Source organism: Vigna unguiculata, chromosome 10, assembly GCF_004118075.2.
Source record: "Vigna unguiculata cultivar IT97K-499-35 chromosome 10, ASM411807v1, whole genome shotgun sequence".
Taxonomy (NCBI): domain Eukaryota; kingdom Viridiplantae; phylum Streptophyta; class Magnoliopsida; order Fabales; family Fabaceae; genus Vigna; species Vigna unguiculata.
The window spans coordinates 4,544,271-4,568,676 of record NC_040288.1 but is presented as its reverse complement, the minus strand read 5'-3'; the positions used below and the strand labels follow the sequence as shown (position 1 = coordinate 4,568,676).

Below are 24,406 nucleotides of genomic sequence, written 5' to 3'. Positions count from 1 at the left end.
TAAAATAGACAAGTTAAATATTATACAAAAGTAAAGACTCATATCACCATTGTCTTAAGGTTTTGGATTAAAATTGGTATCAAATACCTTAAATATGTAAGATTAATTTCATATATATACTCGATGACTATAACAATCAGCAGCTGTTTTGGAATCTCAACCATCCACACACCATTCTCATTTAAATTCGTGTCTCCGTCTCCAATCTTCAATATCTAATAAGCAAATTCTTTGATATCATTGGTTGTTTGAGTATCTGTTGTAGTACTTAATCTCATGTTCTTTGAGAGTTTGAGCACTTGACAACACTTCCATAACTCAGAATAGTTGATTGCTCTAGAGTGTGTTGTTTTTCCATCACGAAGTAGTAAAGAAGCAATTCCACTTGATGCTACGTTCAAAACAATCATGCCCTTGCTTCATAGAGCAGCTGATAATGTCTTCCACATAAAAGTTTTTCGTGTACCACCATAGCCATATAAAAAGAAGAATCCTCCCTCTTTTGAAAGAACTGCTGTCATGATATCCTCGTATACATGAACTTGTTCATCATTAAGTGCTTTAAACAAAATGTCATGTTCTTTGGCCACATCTTCTTTATTACATTGCAGCTCATCAACAATAAATCTATTCTAGAATGTATGTAGGTCTGAAATATCAAGTTGAGATAATGAAGGATAATCTTTCAAACATCTACCATTTGACACTAGTGCATTTTAGAGTTTCTACATCGTAGTATACGCCTCGGTTCCTGCGCACCCGCTGCATATAAAAACGCGGTGGCATTTTTGTAATAAAAGGCACCTTTTATGCCTCGATTGTCATACTAACCGAGGCATATAGCTCAAAAAATTTTACAAATTCCTGTCCAGAAAATTTGAAATTTTTTTACTACTTTTATGCCTCGGTTACTACAGAACCGAGACCTAATACCTTTCTTGCTTCAGGTTTTTATTACCCGATGCAGTTTCTTGGTTGTATTTTTTTTAATTCACTGACAGAATATGCCTCGGTTTCGAATTAACCGAGGCAGTATGGCTTCCTAGGGTTAAAAAAAACCCAAATCCTTTCGCAGTCGCACAAAACATCTTCTTCCATTCTTCTTCTCCGAGCATTCCCACGCAGTATCCAAATTATTTCTTCTTCTTCCACTGCGCCCCAACCGTTTGTTTCGGCTTCACCACCGCTGCACCGTGGAGGAGGTGGTTTCGTGGCCACCGCTGCTGCGTCATTCCACCAGCGTTGCTGCTGTGCCATTCTACCAGTACCGCTGCTGCGCCGTTTCGGCAACACCATTTTTGCGCCATTCCGCCAGCACCACTGTGCTGCCACTTCACCGCAACGAGATTGGGCAGTTCCTTCTCGTATTCTCCGATCAATTTTGGTAGGTCTTCGTGGAAGAGGGATCATAGTCTCGTGTCTGTTTTTCATGGCCCTGTTTCGTGTAGTGGTAGCAGCAAAGGTTCCATTAGTTCTACCTCTGTGAGAAGTATTAGGGGTGGGACTAGTGGGTTGTTTCATGGGTTTGTGAGGAATGTGTTGGGGTCTTGTTTGGATTATTACTTAGATGCGGGTGATTAGTCTACCGCGCTTACGGATGAGTTGAACTTCAATTTAGAGGATAATTGCGTGGAGGGTGGGTTTCATTTTAAGCCCTACGCTAAAAAGTTGTTGCTGGGGGCACAGTTGAGACACACGATTCTGCAAGGAGTTTGTCATCAAGGCCTTTTGTGAAGGAAGCTGAGAAGGCACACAGAGGGCAGGTACGCGGAATCATAGAATGAAACTTAATTTCTTGTGTTTTGGAGTTTGAGGGTGTGCTACGTGGTTTTGGACTTTTGGTGAATTGATCTTTTGTTTGTGTTTTTTTTTTTAGATGCAGGCTAGTGGGGCAGAAGAGAATTCAATTTTTTTTTTAAATAATTATATGCCTCGGTTGAGAAAAACCCGAGGCAGTAAATGTACCTTTCTACCGCGGTTAAAATAGACCCGAGGTAGTAAATATTAAATATGCCTCGGGTTTGTAACCGAGGCATAAAGAACTACCTTTTTACCTCGGCCGTATATGCCTCGGTTGCGGACCCGAAGCCAAAAGCTAGAAATAACCACTGTCATTTCCCTTCCCTGCACTAGTGTGACATTAGCATTTCTTATATTTGAAGTAGACAAATTTTCTGTAACTCAACATCTTCAATTTGAATAATTGCATCAAAAAGTTAATGCAATCAGAAATTATATTTCTATTCATTTAAAGAAATGACAATATACAATACCTGGTAAGTTCATCTCCTTTCTTTTTTGGTACAAAATTCCATCACATAAGACACTCCAAGTAGAATTCCAAACTACATCAGGTTTAGAAATTGTATTCATCAACAACAAAGTAACAAATAATCTTCTAAGTTGATAGCCAAAAGCAAATTCACTTGCTTCTTTGATTGCATCAATATATTCTTTGTCGTTAGCCAACAATCCCAAAGCATAGCAAGCTTCTTGGTAGGTTAAAAAAATTTACCATCAATGGTCTTTATGTTGTCATAATCAATACAACCTTTTTGAATGGCCAGTAATATCCTCAAATAATAAAGGTCTCTAGAGCCAGGAGGAATATAAGTAAGTCTACCAATCTTCTAGCCTTTCTTCCTTGGTTTCCATTCTTTTTCTTTAGCAAACCGCACAAATTTGCTTGGAAATTAAGAATAAGTCAATTATGGGTAAAAAAACAAAATATAAGAACTATTTGCTTAGGAAAGTTGTAAAAAATCGAAATCTGGGTAAAAATATGAACTTTACATACCACTTAAATTCTGCAACCAAAAAGAGTTCATGTTTTTTGCTCTTTAAGACTCTTGCATGTCTTTAACCTCTTCATTTCAAGCATTTAAACAAAAAAAGTTAGCATCAACACAAAAAACACTTCGATAAAACAAATTATAAGAAGAAGATGACTGTTTGCTTGAGAAAGATGAAAAAAACGAAATATAGATAAAAATATGAACTTTACATACCACTTAAATTCTGCAACCAAAAAGAGTTCAAGTTTTTTGCTCTTTAAGACTCTTGCAATTCTTTGACCTCTTCATTTCAAGCATTTAAACAAAAAAAGGTTACATTAACGCAAAAAACACTGAGATAAAAGAAAATAAAAGAATAAAATGAAATGTTTGCTTGAGAAAGCTGAAAAAACCCAAATCTGGGTAAAAATATGAAGTTTACATACCACTTAAATTCTGCAACCAAAAAGAGTTCAAGTTTTTTGCTCTTTAAGACTCTTGCATGTCTTTCACATCTTCATTTCATGCATTTACACAAAAAAAAGTTAGCATCAACAAAAAAAACACTTCGATAAAAGAAAACATAAGAAGGAGATGACTGTTTGGTTTGGAAAGATGAAAAAAACGAAATCTAGATAAAAATAAGAACTTTACATACAACTTAAATTCTGCAACCAAAAAGAGTTCAAGTGTTTTGTTCTTTAAAACTCTTGCATGTCTTTGATCTCTTCATTTCAAGCATTTAAACAAAAAAAAAAAAAGGTTAGCATCAACGCAAAAAACACTTAGATAAAACAAAATAAAAGAATAAAATGAACTGTTTGCTTGAAAAAGCTGAAAAACACCGAAATCTGTGTAAAAATATGAACTTTATTTATCACTTAAATTTTGCAAGAAAAAAGATTTCAAGTTTTTTTGCTCTTTAAGACTCTTGCATGTCTTCAACCTCTTCATTTCAAGCATTTAAACAAAAAAGGTAGCATCAACACAAAAAACACTTCGATAAAAGAAAATATAAGAAGAACATGACTATTTGCTTGAGAAAGATGAAAAAAACAAAATCTAGATAAAAATATGAACTTTACTTACCAATTAAATTCTGCAACCAAAAAGAGTTCATGTTTTTTGGTTTTTAAGACTCGTGCATGTCTTTGATCTCTTCATTTCAAGCACTTAAACAAAACAACGGTTAGCGTCAACGCAAAAAACACTTAGATAAAAGAAAATAAAAGAATAATATGAACTATTTGCTTAGGAAAGCTGTAAAAAATCGAAATCTGGGTAAAAATATGAACTTTACATACCACTTAAATTCTGCAACCAAAAAGAGTTCATGTTTTTTGCTCTTTAAGACTCTTGCATGTCTTTAACCTCTTCATTTCAAGCATTTAAACAAAAAAAAGTTAGCATCAACACAAAAAAACACTTCGATAAAACAAAATATAAGAAGAAGATGACTGTTTGCTTAAGAAAGATGAAAAAAACGAAATATAGATAAAAATATGAACTTTACATACCACTTAAATTCTGTAACCAAAAAGAGTTCAACTTTTTTGCTCTTTAAGACTCTTGCAATTCTTTGACCTCTTCATTTCAAGCATTTAAACAAAAAAAGGTTACATTAACGCAAAAAACACTGAGATAAAAGAAAATAAAAGAATAAAATGAAATGTTTTCTTGAGAAAGCTGAAAAAACCCAAATCTGGGTAAAAATATGAACTTTACACACCATTTAAATTCTGCAACCAAAAAGAGTTCAAGTTTTTTGCTATTTAAGACTCTTGCATGTCTTTCACATCTTCATTTCAAGCATTTACACACAAAAAAGTTAGCATCAACAAAAAAAAACACTTCGATAAAAGAAAACATAAGAAGAAGATGACTGTTTGGTTTAGAAAGATGAAAAAAACGAAATCTAGATAAAAATAAGAACTTTACATACAAGTTAAATTCTGCAACCAAAAAGAGTTCAAGTTTTTTGCTCTTTAAGACTCTTGCATGTCTTTGATCTCTTCATTTCAAGCATTTAAACAAAAAAAAAGGTTAGCATCAACGCAAAAAACACTTAGATAAAACAAAATAAAAGAATAAAATGAACTGTTTGCTTGAAAAAGCTGAAAAACACCGAAATCTGTGTAAAAATATGAACTTTATTTATCACATAAATTCTGCAACAAAAAAGATTTCAAGTTTTTTGCTCTTTAAGACTCTTGCATGTCTTCAACCTCTTCATTTCAAGCATTTAAACAAAAAAGGTAGCATCAACACAAGAAGAACATGACTATTTGCTTGAGAAAGATGAAAAAAACAAAATCTAGATAAAAATATGAACTTTATTTGCCAGTTAAATTCTGCAACCAAAAAGGGTTCATGTTTTTTGCTTTTTAAGACTCGTGCACGTCTTTGATCTCTTCATTTCAAGCATTTAAACAAAAAAAAGTTAGTATCAACGCAAAAACCACTTAGATAAAAGAAAATAAAAGAATAAAAGGAACTATTTGCTTGAGAAAGCTGAAAAAAAACTGAAATTTGGGTAAAGATATGAACTTTCCATACCACTTAAATTCTGCAACCAAAAATAGTTCAAGTTTTTTGCTCTTTAAGAGTCTTTCATGTCTTTGACCTCTTTCTTTCAACATTTGAACAAAAAAAGGTTACCATCAACGCAAAAAACACTTAGATAAAGGAAAATAAAAGAAGAAGATTAATTGTTTGCTTGAGAAAGGTGAAAAAAACCGAAATGTGGGTAAAAATATGAACTTTACATACCACTTAATTTTGCAACCAAAAAGTGTTCGAGGTTTTTGCTCTTTAAGACTCCTGCATGTCTTTGACCTCTTCATTTCAAGCATTTAAACAACAAAAGGTTAGCATCAACGCAAAAAGCACTTAGATAAAAGAAAATAAAAGAAGAAGAAGAACTGTTTGCTTGAGAAAGCTGAAAAAATACGAAAACTGGGTAAATAAATGAACTTTACATACCACTTAATTTTGCAACCAAAAAGTGTTCGAGTTTTTTTGCTCTTTAAGACTCATGCATGTCTTTGGCCTCTTCATTTTAAGCATTTAAACAAAAAAAAAAAGTTAGCATGAACGCAAAAAACACTTAGATAAAAGAAAATAAAAAAAAAATGAACTGTTTTCTTGAGAAAGCTGAAAAAAATCGAAATCTGGGTAAAAATATGAACTTTACGTACCACTTAAATTTTGAAACCAAAAAGAGTTCAAGTTTTTTGCTCATTAAGACTCTTGCATGTCTTTAACCTCTTCATTTCAAGCATTTAAACAAAAAAAAGTTGGCATCAACACAAAAAACACTTCGATAAAAGAAAATACAAGAAGAAGATGATTGTTTGCTTGAGAATGATGAAAAAAACGAAATCTATATAAAAATGAACTTTACATACCACTTAAATTCTGCAACCAAAAAGAGTTCAAGTTTTTTGCTCTTTAATACTCTTGCATGTCTTTGATCTCTTCATTTAAGGCATTTAAATAAAAAAACAATAGCATCAACGCAAAAAACACTTAGATAAAAGAAAATAAAAAAATAAAATGAACTGTTTGCTTGAAAAAACTGAAAAAAACCGAAATCTAGATAAAAATATGAACTTTACATACCACTTAAATTCTGCAACCAAAAAGAGTTCAAGTATTTGGTCTTTAAGACTCTTGCATGTCTTTGGTCTCTTCATTTCAATCATTTAAACAATAGAAGGTTAGCATCAACAAAAAAAAACACAGAGATAAAAGAAAATAAAAGAATAAAATGAACTGTTTGCTTGAGAAAGCTAAAAAAAATCGAAATCTGGGTAAAAATATAAACTTTATATACCACTTAAATTCTGCAACCAAAAAGACTTCAAGTCTTTTGCTCTTTAAGACTCTTGCATGTCTTTCGCCTCTTCATTTCAAGCATTTAAACAAAAAAAAGTTAGCATCAATACAAAAAACACTTCGATAAAAGAAAATATAAGAAGAAGATGATTATTTGCTTGAGAAAGATGAAAAAAACAAAATCTAGATAAAAAGATGAACTTTACATATCGGCTAAATTTTGCAATGAAAAAGAGTTCAAGTTTTTTGTTCATTAAGACTCTTGCATGTCTTTCATCTCTTCATTTCAACCATTTAAACAAAAAAAAGTTAGCATGAATGCAAAAAACACTTAGATAAAGGAAAATAAAAGAATAAAATGAGCTATTTGCTTAGGAAAGCTGAAAAAAACCGAAATCTAGTTAAAAAGATGAACCATTTGCTTGAAAGAGCTGAAAAAAACCGAAATCTGGGTAAAAATATGAACTTTACATACCACTTAAATTTTGCAACCAAAAAGAGTTCAAGTTTTTTCATCTTTAAGACTCTTGCATGTCTTTAACCTCTTCATTTCAGGCATTTAAACAACAAAAGTTAGCATCAACACAAAAAACACTTCGATAAAAGAAAATATAAGAAGAAGATTACTGTTTGCTTGAGAAAGATGAAAAAAACAAAACCTAGATAAAAATATGAACATTACATACCACCTAAATTCTGCAGCCAAAAAGAGTTCAAGTTTTTTGCTCTTTAAGACTCTTGCATGTCTTTGATCTCTTCATTTCAAACATTTCAACAAAAAAACAGTTAGCATCAATGCAAAAAACACTTACACAAAAGAAAGTAAAAGAATAAAACGAACTGTTTGCTTGAAAAAGTCAAAAAAAACCGAAATCTGGGTAAAAATATGAACTTTACATACCACTTAAATTTTGCAACCAAAAAGAGTTCAAGTTTTTTGCTCTTTAAGACTCTTGCATGTCTTTAACCTCTTCATTTCAGGCATTTAAACAAAAAAAAGTTAGCATCAACACAAAAACACTTCGATAAAAGAAAATATAAGAAGAAGATGATTGTTTGCTTGAGAAAGATGAAAAAATGAAATCTAGATAAAAATATTAACCTTACATACCACTTAAATTCTGCAACCAAAAAAAGTTCAAGTTTTTTGCTCTTTAAGACTCTTGCATGTCTTTGATCTATTCATTTCAAGCATTTAAACAAAAAAAGGCTAACATCAACGCAAAAAACACTTAGAAAAAAGAAAATAAAAGAATAAAATGAACTGTTTGCTTGAAAAAGCTGAAAAAAACCGAAATCTGGGTAAATATATGAACTTTACATACCACTTAAATTTTGCAACCACAAAGAGTGCAAGTTTTTTTCTCTTTAAGACTCTTGCATGTCTTTCACCTCTTCATTTAAGGCATTTAAAAAAAAGTTAGCATCAACACAGAAAACACTTCGATAAAAGAAAATATAAGAAGAAGATGACTGTTTGCTTGAGAAAGATGAAAAAAACGAAATCTAGATAAAAATACTAACCTTACATACCACTTAAATTCTGCAACCAAAAAGAGTTCAAGTTTTTTGCTCTTTAAGACTCTTGCATGTTTTTGATCTATTCATTTCAAGCATTTAAACAAAAAGAAGGTTAGCATCAACGCAAAAAACACTTAGATAAAGGAAAATAAAAGAATAAAATGAACTGTTTGCTTGAGAAAGCTGAAAAAAACTGAATTCTGGGTAAAATTATGAACTTTACACACCACTTAAATTCTGCAACCAAAAAGAGTTCAAGTTTTTTGCTCTTTAAGACTCTTGCATGTCTTTAACCTCTTCATTTCAAGCATTTAAACAAAAAGAAAGTTAGCATCAACACAAAAAACACTTCGATAAAAGAAAATATACGAAGAAGATGACTATTTGCTTGAGAAATATGAAAAAAACAAAATCTAGATAAAAATATGAACTTTACATACCAGTTAAATTCTGCAACCAAAAAGAGTTCATGTTTTTTGTTCTTTAAGACTCCTTCATGTCTTTGATCTCTTTATTTCAAGCATTTAAACAAAAAAAAAGTTAGCATCAACTCAAAAAAGACTTAGATAAAAGAAAATAAAAGAAGAAGATGAACTGTTTGCTTGAGAAAGCTGTAAAATTCCGAAAGCTAGGTAAATATATGAAATTTACATTCACTTAATACTGCAACCAAAAAGAGTTCGAGTTTTTTGCTCTTTAAGACACCTGTATGTCTTTGACCTCTTCATTTTAAGCATTTAAAAAAAAAAGTTAGCATCCGCAAAAAACACTTAAATAAAAGAAAATATAAGAAGAAGATGAAATGGTTGCTTAAGAAAGCTGAAAATAACCGAAAGCTTGTTAAAAGATGAACTTCACATACCACTTTCATTCTGCAACCAAAAAGAGTTCATGTTTTTAGCTCTTTCAGACTCTTGCATGTCTTTCACCTCTTCATTTCAAGCATTTAAACAAAAAAAAAAAGTTAGTATCAACGCAGAAAACACTTCGATAAAAGAAAATAAAAGAATAAAATGACTATTTGCTTGAGAAATATGAAAAATACAAAATCTAGATAAAAATATGAACTTTACATACCAGTTAAATTTTGCAACCCGGCTCGTGGTGAGCCAACCCGTGTGAGCCGGGTTGGCTCACTTTGACATGTCTAAAAAAAACTGAAATTTGGGTAAAAATATGAACTTTACATAACACGTAAATTCTGCAACCAAAAAGAATTCATGTTTTTTGCTCTTTAAGACTCTTGCATGTCTTTGATCTCTTCATTTCAAGCATTTAAATAAAAAAAAGTTAGCATCAACGCAAAAAACACTTAGATAAAAGAAAATAAAAGAATAAAATGAACTGTTTGCTTGAGAAAGCTGAAAAAAACTAGAGATGTCAAAATGGGTTTCAACCTGTGAGCCAACCCGGCTCACCACGGGTTCGAGCCGGGTTGGGTTGAGAAAAATTTAACTTTTTCAAAAGTGGGTTGAACTCAACCCGGCTCACTTAACCCACGGGTTAAACGGGTTCGAGCCGGGTTGAAGGTGGGTTGGCACCTTAACCCACCAACATTTTTTTACAATTTTTTTTTTTTTTTTAAATATACTTTTAATTTTTTTTAAAATTATTTACTACTCCAATTATATTTGTTCACAATTTCATATTTTTAAATGCTAGAATGTTGCTTAATTATATTTGAATTATTTGAATGTTTAATTAATTTGATTGTCAAGTTATATATATGTTGATACTTTAATCTTTAACTATAATTTTTATAGTAAAATTGCTCAAGTAACCGTCTTATAAACAATTTTTTCTAAATTAGCATGAAAAAAATGTATAGTTATTTTTATTTATATTTTGTTGAATAGCATGACAGAAAATTTGTAATATTAGTCATGCTTTCTTAGACTAATGGATACTTTCTTGGAAATAATTCTTCATATATTGGTGGTGAGCATGATCAAAACATTGGTTCTTGATTTTACTATGATTGTCATCTCATGGGTTACTTAAAAATTTATTTAAATATTTGAATAATAAAAAAAATAATAATAATTTTTTTAGGTGGGTTGGTGAGCCAACCCACTTAACCCACCAACCCGTGGTGGGTTGAGCCGGGTTACAAAATTTCTGGCTCACCAGAAAGTGAGCCGGGTTGGGTTCACTCATTTTGAACCCGGCTCGTGGTGAGCCAACCCGTGTGAGCCGGGTTAGCTCACTTTGACATGTCTAAAAAAAACTGAAATTTGGGTAAAAATATGAACTTTACATAACACGTAAATTTTGCAACCAAAAAGAGTTCAAGTTTTTTGCTCTTTAAGACTCTTTCATGTCTTTGACCTCTTCATTTCAAGCATTTAAACAAAAAAAAGTTAGCATCAACACAAAAAACACTTCGATAAAAGAAAATATAAGCAAAAGATGACTATTTGCTTGAGAAGTATGAAAAAAACCGAAATCTGGGTAAAAATATGAACTTTACATTCCACTTAAATTATGCAACCAAAAATAGTTCAAGTTTTTTGCTCTTTAAGACTCTTTTATGTCCGACCTCTTTCTTTCAAGCATTTAAACAAAAAAAGGTTAGCATCAACGCAAAAAACACTTAGCTAAAAAATAATAAAAGAAGAAGATTAACTGTTTGCTTGAGGAAGCTGAAAAAAACCGAAATCTGGGTAAAAGTATGAACTTTACATACCACTTAATTTTGCAACCAAAAAGAGTTTGAGTTTTTTGCTCTTTAAGACTCCTGCATGTCTTTGACCTCTTCATTTCAGGCATTTAAACAAAAAAAGGTTAGCATCAATGCAAAAAGCACTTAGATAAAAGAAAATAAAGGAAGAAGATGAACTGTTTGCTTAACAAACCTGAAAATTACCGAAAGCTTGTTAAAAGATGAACTTCACATACCACATTCATTCTGCAACCAAAAAAAATCAAATCTTTGTCGTGACCCATCTTCTAATCATTTCATTCATCTGAAAAAAATTGAAAACAAAAATAAGTAGAGATGTGAAGATGTTAGTGAAAAATATTGAGAAGAAGAATTGGAAAAAAGAAAAAAATATTAAAAGATCTAAATGTTTGAGTGGGAAAGAGAAAGATGAAGCTGAAGAGATTGTGTTCGCCATGGTGAAATCTGTAAGTGAGAAAGAGGGAGATGAAGCTGAAGATTTTCTAGATGCCATGGTGTTGTGTGTAGAGATGGCAAATAAACCCGTCTCCGTGGGTATTGCCCGAACCCGTCCCCGTTTTGACGGGGAATCCCCGCATTGACTGGGTATGGGTATGGGTGTGGGGAATCCTCAACTTTTTCAGTTGGGTATGGGGATGGGTATGGGGATGTACATATACCCGCCATAATACCCGTCCCCGCCATATCTTCATTCTCGTTTAAATTATTAAAATATTCACAATTAATCAAGTAACCCCTATATATATATATATATTTTTTTTCTCTATTTTTTATTTCTTTTAATTATTTCATTTGTCATTAAACTCATTCTCATCTCCAATATATTTTTTATCTTATCATAACCTTTATGTAATTATGTTAAAATGATGTATGTTAATAAAAAAAAATTATGCCTCACATTTGAATATTTATATTATTTTTTAATATTTTTATTTATTATAAATTTTCCTTTCACATGAGAATGTTTATACTCTCAATTTAAGGTAATGTAAAAAAAATTCTTTACTTATTATTATTATTAATTTTTGTTTAATTTGAAGAACTCTTTTGTTTCATTAAAATAATTTTCGCTATTTTTCAACCATTAAGTATATATGTTGATATTTGAAAAGTTTTCTTAGTTCTCTAAGATATCTTTCTTCTTATCATACCTTAGTTATACATTTGATTTCCTTTGTGATTTTTTTTCGATAGTCTCTCAAATTATTTCTAAAACACACATTTGTTAGTTTTTTAATATTTTTATTTATTGTTTTTATTTTCATCATGTAGAATAATATTTCGATATATTCTATCTAATTATTTTTTATTTTATAACTCATTATTAATCATAATGTAATTTTTTCACTTTAAATTCTGTTTGAAGTGGTTAAAATTATATATATATATATATATATATATATATATATATATATATATATATATATATATATACATATATATATATATATAATGATATTTAGGAATAGTATATGATAATTCACTACAAGAAAAATATGAAATGGTGACTGATTTAGTCAGTAACCCATATCAGTCACTATTTTGGTGGTAGTAGTTGATTTATTGTCTAAATTAGTGACTGATTCAATGATCGAATCGGTACTTGATTTAGTGACCAATTTAATTACTAATTTATTTGTAATTTAATGACAAATTTTTTGGTCACTAATGATATTTCTATTTATTTTTAACCACTTCAAACATAATTTAATAATTAGTTCTCTAAGTTCTTTTTCATTTTATCATACCTTAATTATACATTTGATTTCCTTTGTGCGATTTCTTTCGATAGTCTCTCAAATTATTTCTAAAACACACATTTGTTAGTTTTTTAATATTTTTATTTATTGTTTATTTTCATCATGTAGAATAATATTTCGATATATTTTATCTAATTATTTGTTATTTTATAACTCACTATTAATCATACTGTAATTTTTTTCACTTTAATTGTATAAATAACTTTTATTTACTACAATATAAAAATTTAATGTAATTTCTATGAATATTTTTTTGTCACTATCCAACATATATTGAAGTTCAAAAGATACAAAATCTATGTCAAAATTTTATTATTATGTTTATTATTTGTTCTTTGTGTCATTTTGATCAAGTGATGTATTATAACTTTTTATTAGTGTATAAAAAAGAGATTCATTATAATTTAAAAAATTGAAGTAAACAAATATTTAAAATATATTTTAATTTGAATATTTGTTTTCCTTTTATTATTTGTTTTTTGTGTCATTTTGATCAAGTGATATATTATAACTTTTATTAGTGTATAAAAAAGAGATTCATTAGAATTTAAAAAATTGAAGTAAACAAACATTTAAAATATATTTTAATTTGAATATTTGTTTTCCTTTTATATTTTTTTGAAATATTTTTTAATTTTATCAACTAAGTTCATCAATGTTGTAGTTTGCAAATTTAATAAATGTTTTGGTTCACATGAAATTTTATTTGGTATTCTAATATAAAATGTAAACAATTATAATTTATTTTAAGGTATTTGGAATCGAAGAAAATCCTCCTAATATTGAATATTTCATAATATTATGTTTTCTTTACCGTAATTTTTTTTCATTTATAAAAATTAATATTGAAGTAGTTAGAACACGGGTACGGGTATGGGTACGAGATTATACCCATTACCCGGTGGGGATGGGGATGGAAAAAAAGTTTGATACCCGTTGGGTTTGGGTATGGGGATGGGGATGAATTTTTTATGCGGGGATGGGTATGGGATAGCGAAACCCGTCCCCGCCCCGCCCCGTTGCCATCCCTAGTTGTGTGCGACTGAGAATGAGAGAGAATAACCGAAAGAATTGTCGAAGGCCATGGTGTTATGTGTTAGTGAGAAAGAGAGAGAAGAAGCTGAAGAGGTTTGAATGTGTGTGAGTGAGAAAGAGAGAGAAGAAGGTGAAGAGGTCAGAAAAAAATTGTGTGAGAGTGATTTTTTTGAATTAATTTTTAATCTTCAAAATTCTGATAGATTGACACATAACCATATTTTCTTCTTTTAGAAAGTAAAATTTGAATGGAAGTAGTTCAGAAATATTAAAATATTGAAGAAGTTGTCATTTGTTAGTTCAGAATTGTATATAGTATTAGATGTGAATTGTTAGTTCAGACAACTCAGCCGGGTCGAGAAACCCAGACAGGCTAGGTTGGTTCGGCTTGACAATCTAGATAAGCATGATCAGCTTGATGGCCTATACAGGCCTATCATGCCTGTCAAGTTTGTTGACCCAGCACGATCGAACCTGTCTAGGTCGTTGGCCTGGCTTGGACCCACTAGATCATCGAGCCCGCCGTTGTGCCGGTCGGTATCGCCCGGGTCATTAGACCGATCGAGCCCATCTAGGTTGTCGGGTTGGTTAGGTTCGACTAGGTCATCGGGTTGGTCAAGCTTGTCAGGTCAACGGGTCAGTGGGGTTGTTGGGCCTACCCGACACGTCTGGGTCGTTAGGCCCGCCTGACACGTCGAGGTCGTCAGGCTCGCCCAACACCTCTAGGTCGTCTGGCCCGCCAAACCCGTGTGGGTAACCAGGCTCACCCGTCCGTCTTGATCCATCGGACACGCTGACCTGTTTGAGTTGTCAAGCCCGCTCGACCCGTATGTGTCATCAGGTCACCCCGGTCCGTCTGGGTCATTGGGTCCGCTCGACCCTTCTGAGTCGTCGGGCCTGCTCGACCAGTTTGTTTTATCAGGTCGATTTGATCTGTCTGGAGTGTCTGGCTAGCCCAGCCTGTCATGATTGTCGGGTTTGCCGAGTCCGTTTGGGGTTGAGGTCAAAGTGTGAGGTTGAGTGAGGAGAATTTCAAATTCCACCTTTTTTTATTGTATTTGAATTTCTTATAATTTATCTAATTGAAATACTTCAAAAAAATGCATGTATTTTAAATTATTTTTAATTGGTCTATCCAAACAAAATATTTCATTACAAAGAATTTCAAATTCTCCAAATAAATGAATCATCTTCTTGAATTTTGATGTCAAAATATGCATATTTTAAACCGCGAGTTCGACGTTTGCGGGTTGGATTTTGATATTTCATTAGCTAATAATTGTTCCATTGAATTGAATGCCAATATATATCATATGTGTGATATTCTAATTTTGACTGGTTAAGAATACAAAAATACCTGTAGTAGTATATTCAACTTTTGTCCTAATATGCTAATATTCAAGTGTTTTGTATTATATGTCTACATATCAAAATAGGTAGCCAGAGAAAGGGTAAGGAGTAAGTCAATCGTTACGTGTACAAGATGCATCTGAGATGTAGCCTAAAATTTTCACTATAATTGCTTTGGTTTAATCCTAAGGAAAAAAACTTTCGCAAAAGTTACATTATTAAATAAAAAGTTGATAAAATTATTAAATGTAGACATAGACCAGCAAGCTAGGTTTCAAAATAAATATAATGGAAAAAGGAAATGTTTCTGTAATAATAACTACAAAATGATATTAAATAATGTTACATAAATTCGTGTGATCTAGTTTTGTATTTCCATAAAAGGGGAAACTAAAATTACTTTGCTTTTTTAATAAAAGGATGACAGTCATCTCTTTTGTATTTTTAATAAATGATACTAAACTTTTAATAAAGCGATATCTAATTCTTTTATTTTATTTATTTTACACACAAATCAAATTCAGTTATAATGACGATTCTCTAAATTATACATTTATACTTTCTATTTTTTTCATTATTAGAAAGTCTTCATTAGATATGCGTTAATGTGAAAAGAATATGTATTTGTTATTCTTTAAAATTTAAATAGATACGTGGCTAGGATAAAAAGAGAAATCATATATTGATTTTAAAATAAAAAGTAAAGTTAATATGTAATTTTCAAAAAACGGAACCTAACTAGAAAAGTTTTCATAGTTAATCAGTGTAATGTTTCTTTTGTGTGGACAAAGTGTGTGTAGGTCTAATTTCTTAAATGGCCAAAGTAAAAAGTGTTCTGTAATGGTCTTAACGCGCTTCCACGGCTATAAACAAATATTAATCTTTTGCTACTTTGAATGGTTTTGTGTCTGTAAAGAGATCATCTCTCACTGTGTTGCATTATTGCTTTCTCTGCAAACACTTCATAACGTCACCAGTTTCTCCCATGGAATTCACCTCTTCAACTTCCAAAATCCCACAGATGTATGATGTGCTGATTAACTTCAATGGAGAAGACATCCACAGGAAATTTGTTTCTCATCTCGATTCTGTTCTCTCTGCTGCTGGACTCACCACCTTCCTTCACCACCAGAATGCAGTCAACGACATGGACATCCAACAGCCTATTCTCAATCTTTGTCGGGTAGCAATTGTTGTTTTCACCAAAACCTATTCTCAATCTGCTTGGTGTCTTCATCAGCTTCATCAAATCATTGAGTGGCACCAAACTTATTCCCGACATGTTTTGCCCGTATATTACGAACTTCAGCCATCTGATGTTCGTCTTCAAAAGGGTGATTTTGGAAAAACCCTCAAAGCAACTGCACAACAATCATTTTCAGCACAACAACTGAAGCATGGCATGTCCAGGTGGAAACACGCTCTCAGCAAAACTGCAGATTTTTTTGGATGGGATGAGAGTAATTACAGGTAAATCACCCGCTCACTCAAAAACCATATTTTAAGCTTCTATTTTAATTTTTGTTGTACATGACTTCTTTTATAATTTCTATTGAACTTGAAGGAGTGATGCTGAAGTAGCGGACAAAATTGTTAAGAGCGTTCTTAATTTAGCGGTCTTGTCTGCTACTAAATTTCCAGTTGGATTACAATCCCGTATGGAAGAAGTGATTCAAATTATAAAAAAAGAATCCACGAAAGTTTGTACGATAGCGATATGTGGAAAGGGAGGGTCAGGTAAAACCACACTTGCTAAAGCCATTTATAATCAAATTCATGATACATTCACACAGAAATTTTTCATTGAAGATATTGAACAAAAACAACTTTGTAACAATGAGATGGGAAGAAGTTTGATTCCGAAAATAATTTACGGGAAAAGGGTGCTCATTGTACTCGACGATGTGAGGTTTTCTTATTATTTAGAAATGATTGTAAGGTCACATCTCCGTGAAGGAACTGTAATAATCATTACAACAACAAATCAAAACCCACCGCTCATAAGATATCCTTATTCTATTTTTCAGATAAACTTAATGAACCCAAACGAGTCCCTTGAGCTTCTTAGTTGGCACGCATTTAGAGAACCAAAACCAAAAGAGGAATGTCATTTCCTCGCAAAAATGGTTGTTGATTATTGTGGAGGCCTACCACTATCTCTTGAAGTCATTGGATCTTTTTTATATGAAAAGACTAAAGAAGAATGGAATAACGTATTGTCAAGATTAGAACGTGTTCCCCAGCACGAAGTTCTACAGATATTGAAACTGAGTTTCGACGGTTTACCTAATGAAATTGAAAGAAATTTATTCCTTGATATATGTTGTTTCTTTGTCGGTAAAGATAGAGTCTATGTTACAAAGATCCTAAATGGTTGTGGAGTAAACGCTGAAAGTGGAATAAGAATTCTCATAGAACGTAGACTCATAATAGTTAAAAAGAACAACAAGTTTGGATTGCATCCTTTGCTAAGAGAAATGGGAAGAGAAATTATTGGCGAAATTACTTCAGGAAAGGAACCTAAGAAGACCAGTCGACTATGGTTTGATAAGGATGAAGATTATGTACTGTTAGAGCATATTGTAAGAACATTCTTTATCTATTGTTTTTAAACTTCTGTCTAAAAGTGTTTGCTTTCTCATGTGCAATATATTTGTTTTTTAGCTATTTTCATCACAGGAAAAAAAAGTCATTCAGAGATTCCCTCCGAAATGGTCTCTAACTATAAGAGATTTCTTCGAACGTGATTATTTAGAGGTAAGAGACGCAATAGGAAGGAGGAAACTCGGTGGACATTGTGAGTACCGCTCTAAGGAACTGGGATGGATTAGGTTGGCAAAGTTTTCTTCAAAAGACCTACCTATTGGATTTCTACATGATGCAATAGCCATTGATTTAAAACACAGTCTTCCTCGACTCGTCTGGAAAAAACCCCAGGTTTTATAACTTGACATTTTATTTTGAACCTCTGCCCAAAATAAATATAGTATTTGTTTCCACTTACAACTATTTTATTCCGTCACTTTCTTTTCTAACATTTTCCAAAAAACTATCTTCTTGAAGGTTTTGGCATCACTAAAAGTCCTTAATCTTAGTCACTCCAAGTACTTGACAGAAACCCCTGACTTTTCGAGACTACCAGGTCTTGAACACCTCATTCTCAAAGATTGCCCAAGATTGTGCGAAGTGCACCCATCTATTGGAGGTCTCTGCAATCTTACACTTCTAAATTTGAAGGACTGTACAAAGATAAACAATCTTCCCAGAGAGATATATATGTTGAAATCTTTAAAAACACTCATTCTTTCTGGTTGTTCCGGGATTCACCTAATGGAAAAAGATATAGTGCAAATGGAATCCTTGATAACTCTAATTACTGAAAATACAGTTGTGAAACAAGTTCCTTTTTCAATTGAAAGCTCAAAAAGTATTGGATATTTATCTCTACGAGGATTTGAGGGATTATCACATAATCTTTTTCATTTTATCATTCGGTCTTGGAAGTTGCCATCAATGACCCCCCTATCTTATAATCATTCCTTTTGCATGGATATGGAACTTAATAGTTGGGATGATATTGCGCCATTACGTAGGATCTTTGTCAATCTTCGAAGTGTTTTGTTGCAATGTGAGACCGAGTTTCAACTATCTAAGCAAGTACAAGATATTTTGGTCGAATATGGTGTATATATTACAGAATCAGACACTTCAAAGCAACACTTCAGGTCTTCTTTGATCGGTGTTGGAAGATGCAAAGAATTCTTGGATGCTTTCAGCGATAGCATTTCCGAGGTTCTTCTCTAACTTTCCCTCTGTTCATTATCACCACCATTGTAGCTATTAATTAAGAGAACACAAAAATCCTAATGAAGTATGTAATAGAAGCTACATTTCTAAACTTCTAGCATCCTGCACCTCTACACCAACACAACGTCTTCTAAAATTATGCTTGTGCTAAGCACTAACAAATTGTTAATTTCCACTTTCTTGCTTTACTAGCTTTATGATTGTTTTATTCCTAGTGATTGTAGAAATATACACTAAGAGACTCAAAAACAGAACCGCATTCTAAATCCATATAGAAATGGTGATATTAACTGAACAAAACTATTAACCAGATTTGTTTAATCATGTATTTGTTTTTGTTTAACTAAACATGTCCTTATTTATCTCATGATACAGGTAATTGCAGGAAGTGAATCTTGTGATGTTTCTCTTCCTGGTGACAATGATCCTAATTGTTTGGCCCATATGGGTGAGGGATATTCTGTTTCTTTCACTGTGCCTCGGAATGGTGACATAAAGGGAATGGCTTTGTGCATAGTTTATTTATCAACCCCTGAAATTGTGGCAACCGAAGGTCTTACAAGTGTCTTAATTGTTAATTATACAAAGTGCACATTGCATATACACAACCATGCCACGATAATTTCCTTTAACGACAAAGATTGGGAGGGTATAATATCAAATTTAGGATCAGGAGACAAGGTTGAGATTTTCGTGATTTTTGGTGATGGATTGGTAGTGAGGAGAACAATTGTGTATCTTATATGTGGTGAATCAAATGACTTAGAAAAGGAGTCTCCGTCAAAGAAAAATTCCCCAATTAGATTTATAAAAAACTTGTAAGTGATTTATCCTCTTTCAGAACTGCACGATCCCTTGAGTTATGGAATTAATCCTTATGTCCGTGAGTGGAATTCATTTGTATAGCTTACAGTTAAGAAATCCATGTTTGTTATCCTGTTTCTCGCTCCTTGCATCGTGTTTCCTTGGTTTTATTTGATCTATTTATTGTATTTGCTTTCTGGTGGTTGCTTTTGTCAATTCTTTTACCTTTTAGCAGCATATAATAATAATAATAATAATTAAGTCCTCGAAAAGAAATACTGCATTATGAAATAAAGATTGCCGCGATTCGATATTCTGTTATGTGTTTTGCTTTGTTATCTGCTAGAAAGTCTCTGTTTTTGTTTCAATTTAATAAGCACCGTAGCCTCATCCCTTTGTTTAAGACTAAAAAATGAAACAAAGTTTAATTTTATTTTTTTGTTATTTACGTTTATTCTATTTGTTCTATGTACATTTTAAATATATCATTATTTTCATTTATTTTTATAAGATTGATTACAGTTTTCAGTTATGTACGAAGCACGTAATTTTTTTAATTTTCCCTTTTCAACTATATTTGTACAATATAGTCATGATCTTACAGCATTAATTATTTTAATTTTCTTTAATTATTTTAAAATTAACTCTTATAAATGAATATTCATTTGATATATACGTCCAATTATAATGTTTTACAAATCCAGAAGAAAAACATTTAGGCAAGTACAACTGTAATAGATTACAAAATGCGTATAATATTTTTAGCTGGTAATTAGTTTAGACTTTGTCTTGTATAGAATTTTTATACATTATGACAACTTAATAACTTTTTCTGAAATAATCAACATAAGAAAATTCTTTCACAGTCTCAGTTAGAACAGAACCATCATAAAAAAGGTTTAAAATAATTTCATTATCGCTTTCTCCTTGTCTAGTTTCTATATTAGTTAGTTATTACCTTAAACCAATGTGGCACAAAATCTTATTTGAAATATTTAACTTGTTATTCAATCTTTTCAATCTCTCTCTACATATCAATCCTCAGACGAAATTTTTCCAATATCCACTAATGTTATCATTCAGGAAAGATGAATACGAACAATGTACAATTGCATAAACAATTATTAATAATACAAATCTTAACATTCAAAAATAATGTATGGACTATCATAAATATAAAATTAAAAAAATATAAGTTATATTATGAATAAAACTAAACAAATATACAATCAAAGAGAGGGTATTTCAGGTTTTCCTTATTGGAGTGTGACTTAACATAGCGAAGTGTATGGAGGTCCAAGATTTCTAAAATAGAAGAAATGACAATTTAACTTAAAACATTGTATTTCTTGTAATTACAATCATGAACACTTTATATCTTCTAAAACAAACTAAATAAGGAATATTCTTTTTAATTACAAACTCTAACTTATACGTGGAATTAGTAGATAATCTTGTTTAATACATAAGTAGAAGAAGTTGTCCCTTTAAATGGATTATACAATAATAATTTTATTATTACCAAGACAAAGAGGACGAGCGGAAATAATGTAATTAAGATGATATTTAAATATGTTCATTCAATTCAGTACACCCGCTTTCACCAACATTTTCTTAATTACGTTTGTTTAAAATGTTACAATAGATAAATTTCTTCCTACTATCTTAACATTTTTCATATAAATATAAATGTTACTAAATCTTAAAATTAATTTAACCTTTTGTTTTCTTTTTTGTTTTGTTAGTTGTTTACTTCGTTTTTCTTTTGCAGTGTCGTTTCATTTAAGAAAGAAAATTTTCTGTTCCTTCTCCTTGCCAAAACACCTCAAGCTCTATATTCATAAATCCGAATTTCAATTTCACAAAAAATTTCTTCCCTTCAGTGTCACGTTGAAGCGAGACCGAGCACCGTCCTCTCTATATACAAGGGTTTCTTCCATCATATTCAACCTCCACTATGCACACCAGGAGTAAGAGAGGCGTCGCGCCAACATGACCATCGATCGTTTTTTCATATTTTTTTTAACTCATAATAACTAAATCTTAATTAAGTTTTTCAGCTATGATGTAAATAACTATATTATCAGTAAAATATTCATCTTTCTTATTATTAACGTGCATATATTGATTCAAAAGTCCTCACAAGTTTTCATTTCGTTTTTATGTGATAAACAACTATATTATCCTGTTTTCATCTTCACCCCTTGTAGTTTTTGTTTTATCAATTTTAAAAAATGAATTTATTCTTTTATTTTTCATCAATATACCTATTCAAAAGAGAAGTTTAAGACTAAAAAAAATACTTTATCATAATCTATTCAAAAATTTAGAGACAAAATAACTAAAAAAATTATGATAATCAAATCGTAATTAAAAACCGACTATGAAAAATAAGATAATACATTACTTTTTCTTCTATACTCATAAAAAGTGAATATACAAAATGGTCATGAGATAAAAATAGTGCTAAATATTAAACAAATATTTCACTATCAGTAGAAGATAATTACCTTTTATTTTTCTTTAAAAATAGAAGAGAAGATATGAAAAATAAAGGAGAAAAATAATGAGTTTTTGTCTAACTTTTTTTCTTCAATAACAAAAGAAAATGACCCCCTTGCTCCATCTAACATCTGCCTCTTTGTGTGAAGATTTTACTCTTAGTCTCGATCAAACATCATCATTGTGAATCTAATTCTCGGTACATGCTTTATTTAATTTGTCTTTTTGAAAATTTATGTCTGTTTCCCTAATATATGAACTTCTCAATGCTTCACATTAATTCTTGTCGTTGATGACAACCTCTTTGATAACATGGTTATTGAATAATTGCTCAAGATTTCTGTTGCAAAGGTTACCTAGTGTTGCAAATGTTGTCTTTGTGATTTTCCTTTGCCAAATTGAATGTTTCTTCTAAAGATTTTTTCTTTTTGTGTGTTTCAAAGGAGTGTTTTCAATGACAGTTGTGGAGAGTGGGACACGTGCTCTCAGTATTTGGGCTTGGACGGAGAAACCAAATCTCTCGGGTTGGATGTAAGCGAATTCTGCCATTATTGCGGCATAATTTCTACTTATGTTGCATAATTCTCTTCCTTTGATTTAGTTTTCTGTAAAATTTAACTTACTGTAGTATATATGTTTATATGTTGTAGTTTCTACTATCATCCTTTGTTAATATATCAGAATTTCCAGCTTTTCTAAGATTATACAAGGATGACACTACGCCAAATTTGGCAATAGACAGCATTTTTTTTCTTAATAGATAGCGCTTTTTAGGCGCTATCTATTGGAGCTGTATCTATTAATAGACAGCGCTTGTAAAAAAGTGTTGTCTAATGACACTTGATAGATAACGCTTGTCTAAACAAGCGTTATCTATATATTTTTTAATAGATAGCACTTTCTTTACAAAATGCTGTCTATCAAAGCTCTCATAGACAACACTTGACTGAATAAGGGCGATATATGAGAGTAGTTTTTCATCAATAGGTAGCGCTTTTTCAATTCATTAACAGATAGCGCTTGTTCAAACAAACATTGTCTATTTTTCATTAATGGACAACACTTTTTCAATTCATCAATAGATAACATTTTTTAAAACAAGCGATGTGTATTGGTTTGATTATTTTTTATTATAATTTATTTAATTTTTTGTTCATTCTATTCTTCGACTCACATGCCTGTATAAAAACTTTGAACTTGAAATCAAGCAAAACTGAAATGAAAGGGCATTGAAATTCTTACACAGTTACACAAAAAACTTAATGATGTTTATATATTTTTAAAAAAGTATAATATTACATGAAAGAAATCAGCAAAAAAAACTAATATTTGTAGTACTCATCCATCATGTTCCATTTTTGCTAGACTGTGGAGCCAAAACACTTTAGACAAAACATTGTTCCTAACCTTCCCTATTTTGTTATATAAGGAATTATACAACTAACCTATAAACATTTACTAATGAGATAAAAACACCAATCTTCCCTGACTTCAATGATTTGATTGTCAGAATATTGTTGACATCTGCAACTAGGAAAATACTACAACAAAGAAAAATAAAATAAAATTAGTCAACAAAATCCTACTACAAATGAATAATACATACAATTAAGATAACTTACATCTATTGGAATTGTGACACTTTTATATTCGCTTTTAAATTCCATATAAGTCTGACAAATGATTTTGAAAATTTGGATTTAAGCTTATAATTCATTTATAGAAACCAACTCCATGAAAACTATTTTCTCTAAATAGTTTTGTGAGATACTTAAATTCTACTTCTCTACTAATATCATTTTAAAGTTTGGAATAAACACTAATTGATATAATGATGATATGATGATGTTAACTTATCATATGTAAAGTAGATTACCTATGATACTCCTAATATGATAGAGGATTTTTCCTAAGAAGGAATATCATCAAATCTACAAAAGATTAGCCTAAACAAAACTAAAAGAAGTCAAAGAATCAGTGACCAAAAAAGTGATATCACTGATGAAGTGAAAAAGACCATACTTGATGAAGTATCCTGGTTGAAGCTTAATGTAAATCAAACTAAATAAATTGTATTAACCATATTTGCATCCCATACTCATGTTGATTGTTATTCTACTTTTTCATTTAAAGTTTGGGGGCCAAGATATTTTTCTGTTTGCCTGAAATTACAGCAATCACCAACTCATTTATAACCTTAGGTTCACTATCTTATTAAAATAGACAATCTCTGCAAAGTCATAGTATCATGTATAGGGGATGCTACTACTTTCCAAATGTAAGTACTTAAACCTTTTGGAAGAAACAGTTCGGATAAGCATTACTGCTAATAG

At 31.2% G+C, this 24,406-nt stretch overlaps 1 protein-coding gene across 1 annotated transcript; it reads left to right on the top strand.

Moving 5' to 3' along the window:
* Positions 1 to 15,852: 15,852 nt before the first annotated feature.
* On the top strand, positions 15,853 to 19,718 carry LOC114167069 (TMV resistance protein N-like). The gene is made up of 5 exons (XM_028051998.1): positions 15,853 to 16,430; positions 16,525 to 17,542; positions 17,625 to 17,897; positions 18,024 to 18,752; positions 19,143 to 19,718. Exons 1-5 carry the CDS (start codon positions 15,946 to 15,948, stop codon positions 19,587 to 19,589), a joined length of 2,952 nt encoding a protein of 983 aa, XP_027907799.1. The 5' UTR covers positions 15,853 to 15,945; the 3' UTR covers positions 19,590 to 19,718.
* The last annotated feature ends 4,688 nt before the right edge of the window (positions 19,719 to 24,406 follow it).

Excerpts from the sequence above, each read along its gene's own strand:
- LOC114167069 (XM_028051998.1), top strand. The coding sequence starts at position 15,946 with ATGGAATTCACCTCTTCAACTTCCAAAATCCCACAGATGTATGATGTG. Across the intron at positions 17,543-17,624 it reads ATGTACTGTTAGAGCATATT|CTATTTTCATCACAGGAAAA; the intron begins GTAAGAACATTC and ends TTTGTTTTTTAG. Across the intron at positions 17,898-18,023 it reads TCGTCTGGAAAAAACCCCAG|GTTTTGGCATCACTAAAAGT; the intron begins GTTTTATAACTT and ends ATCTTCTTGAAG.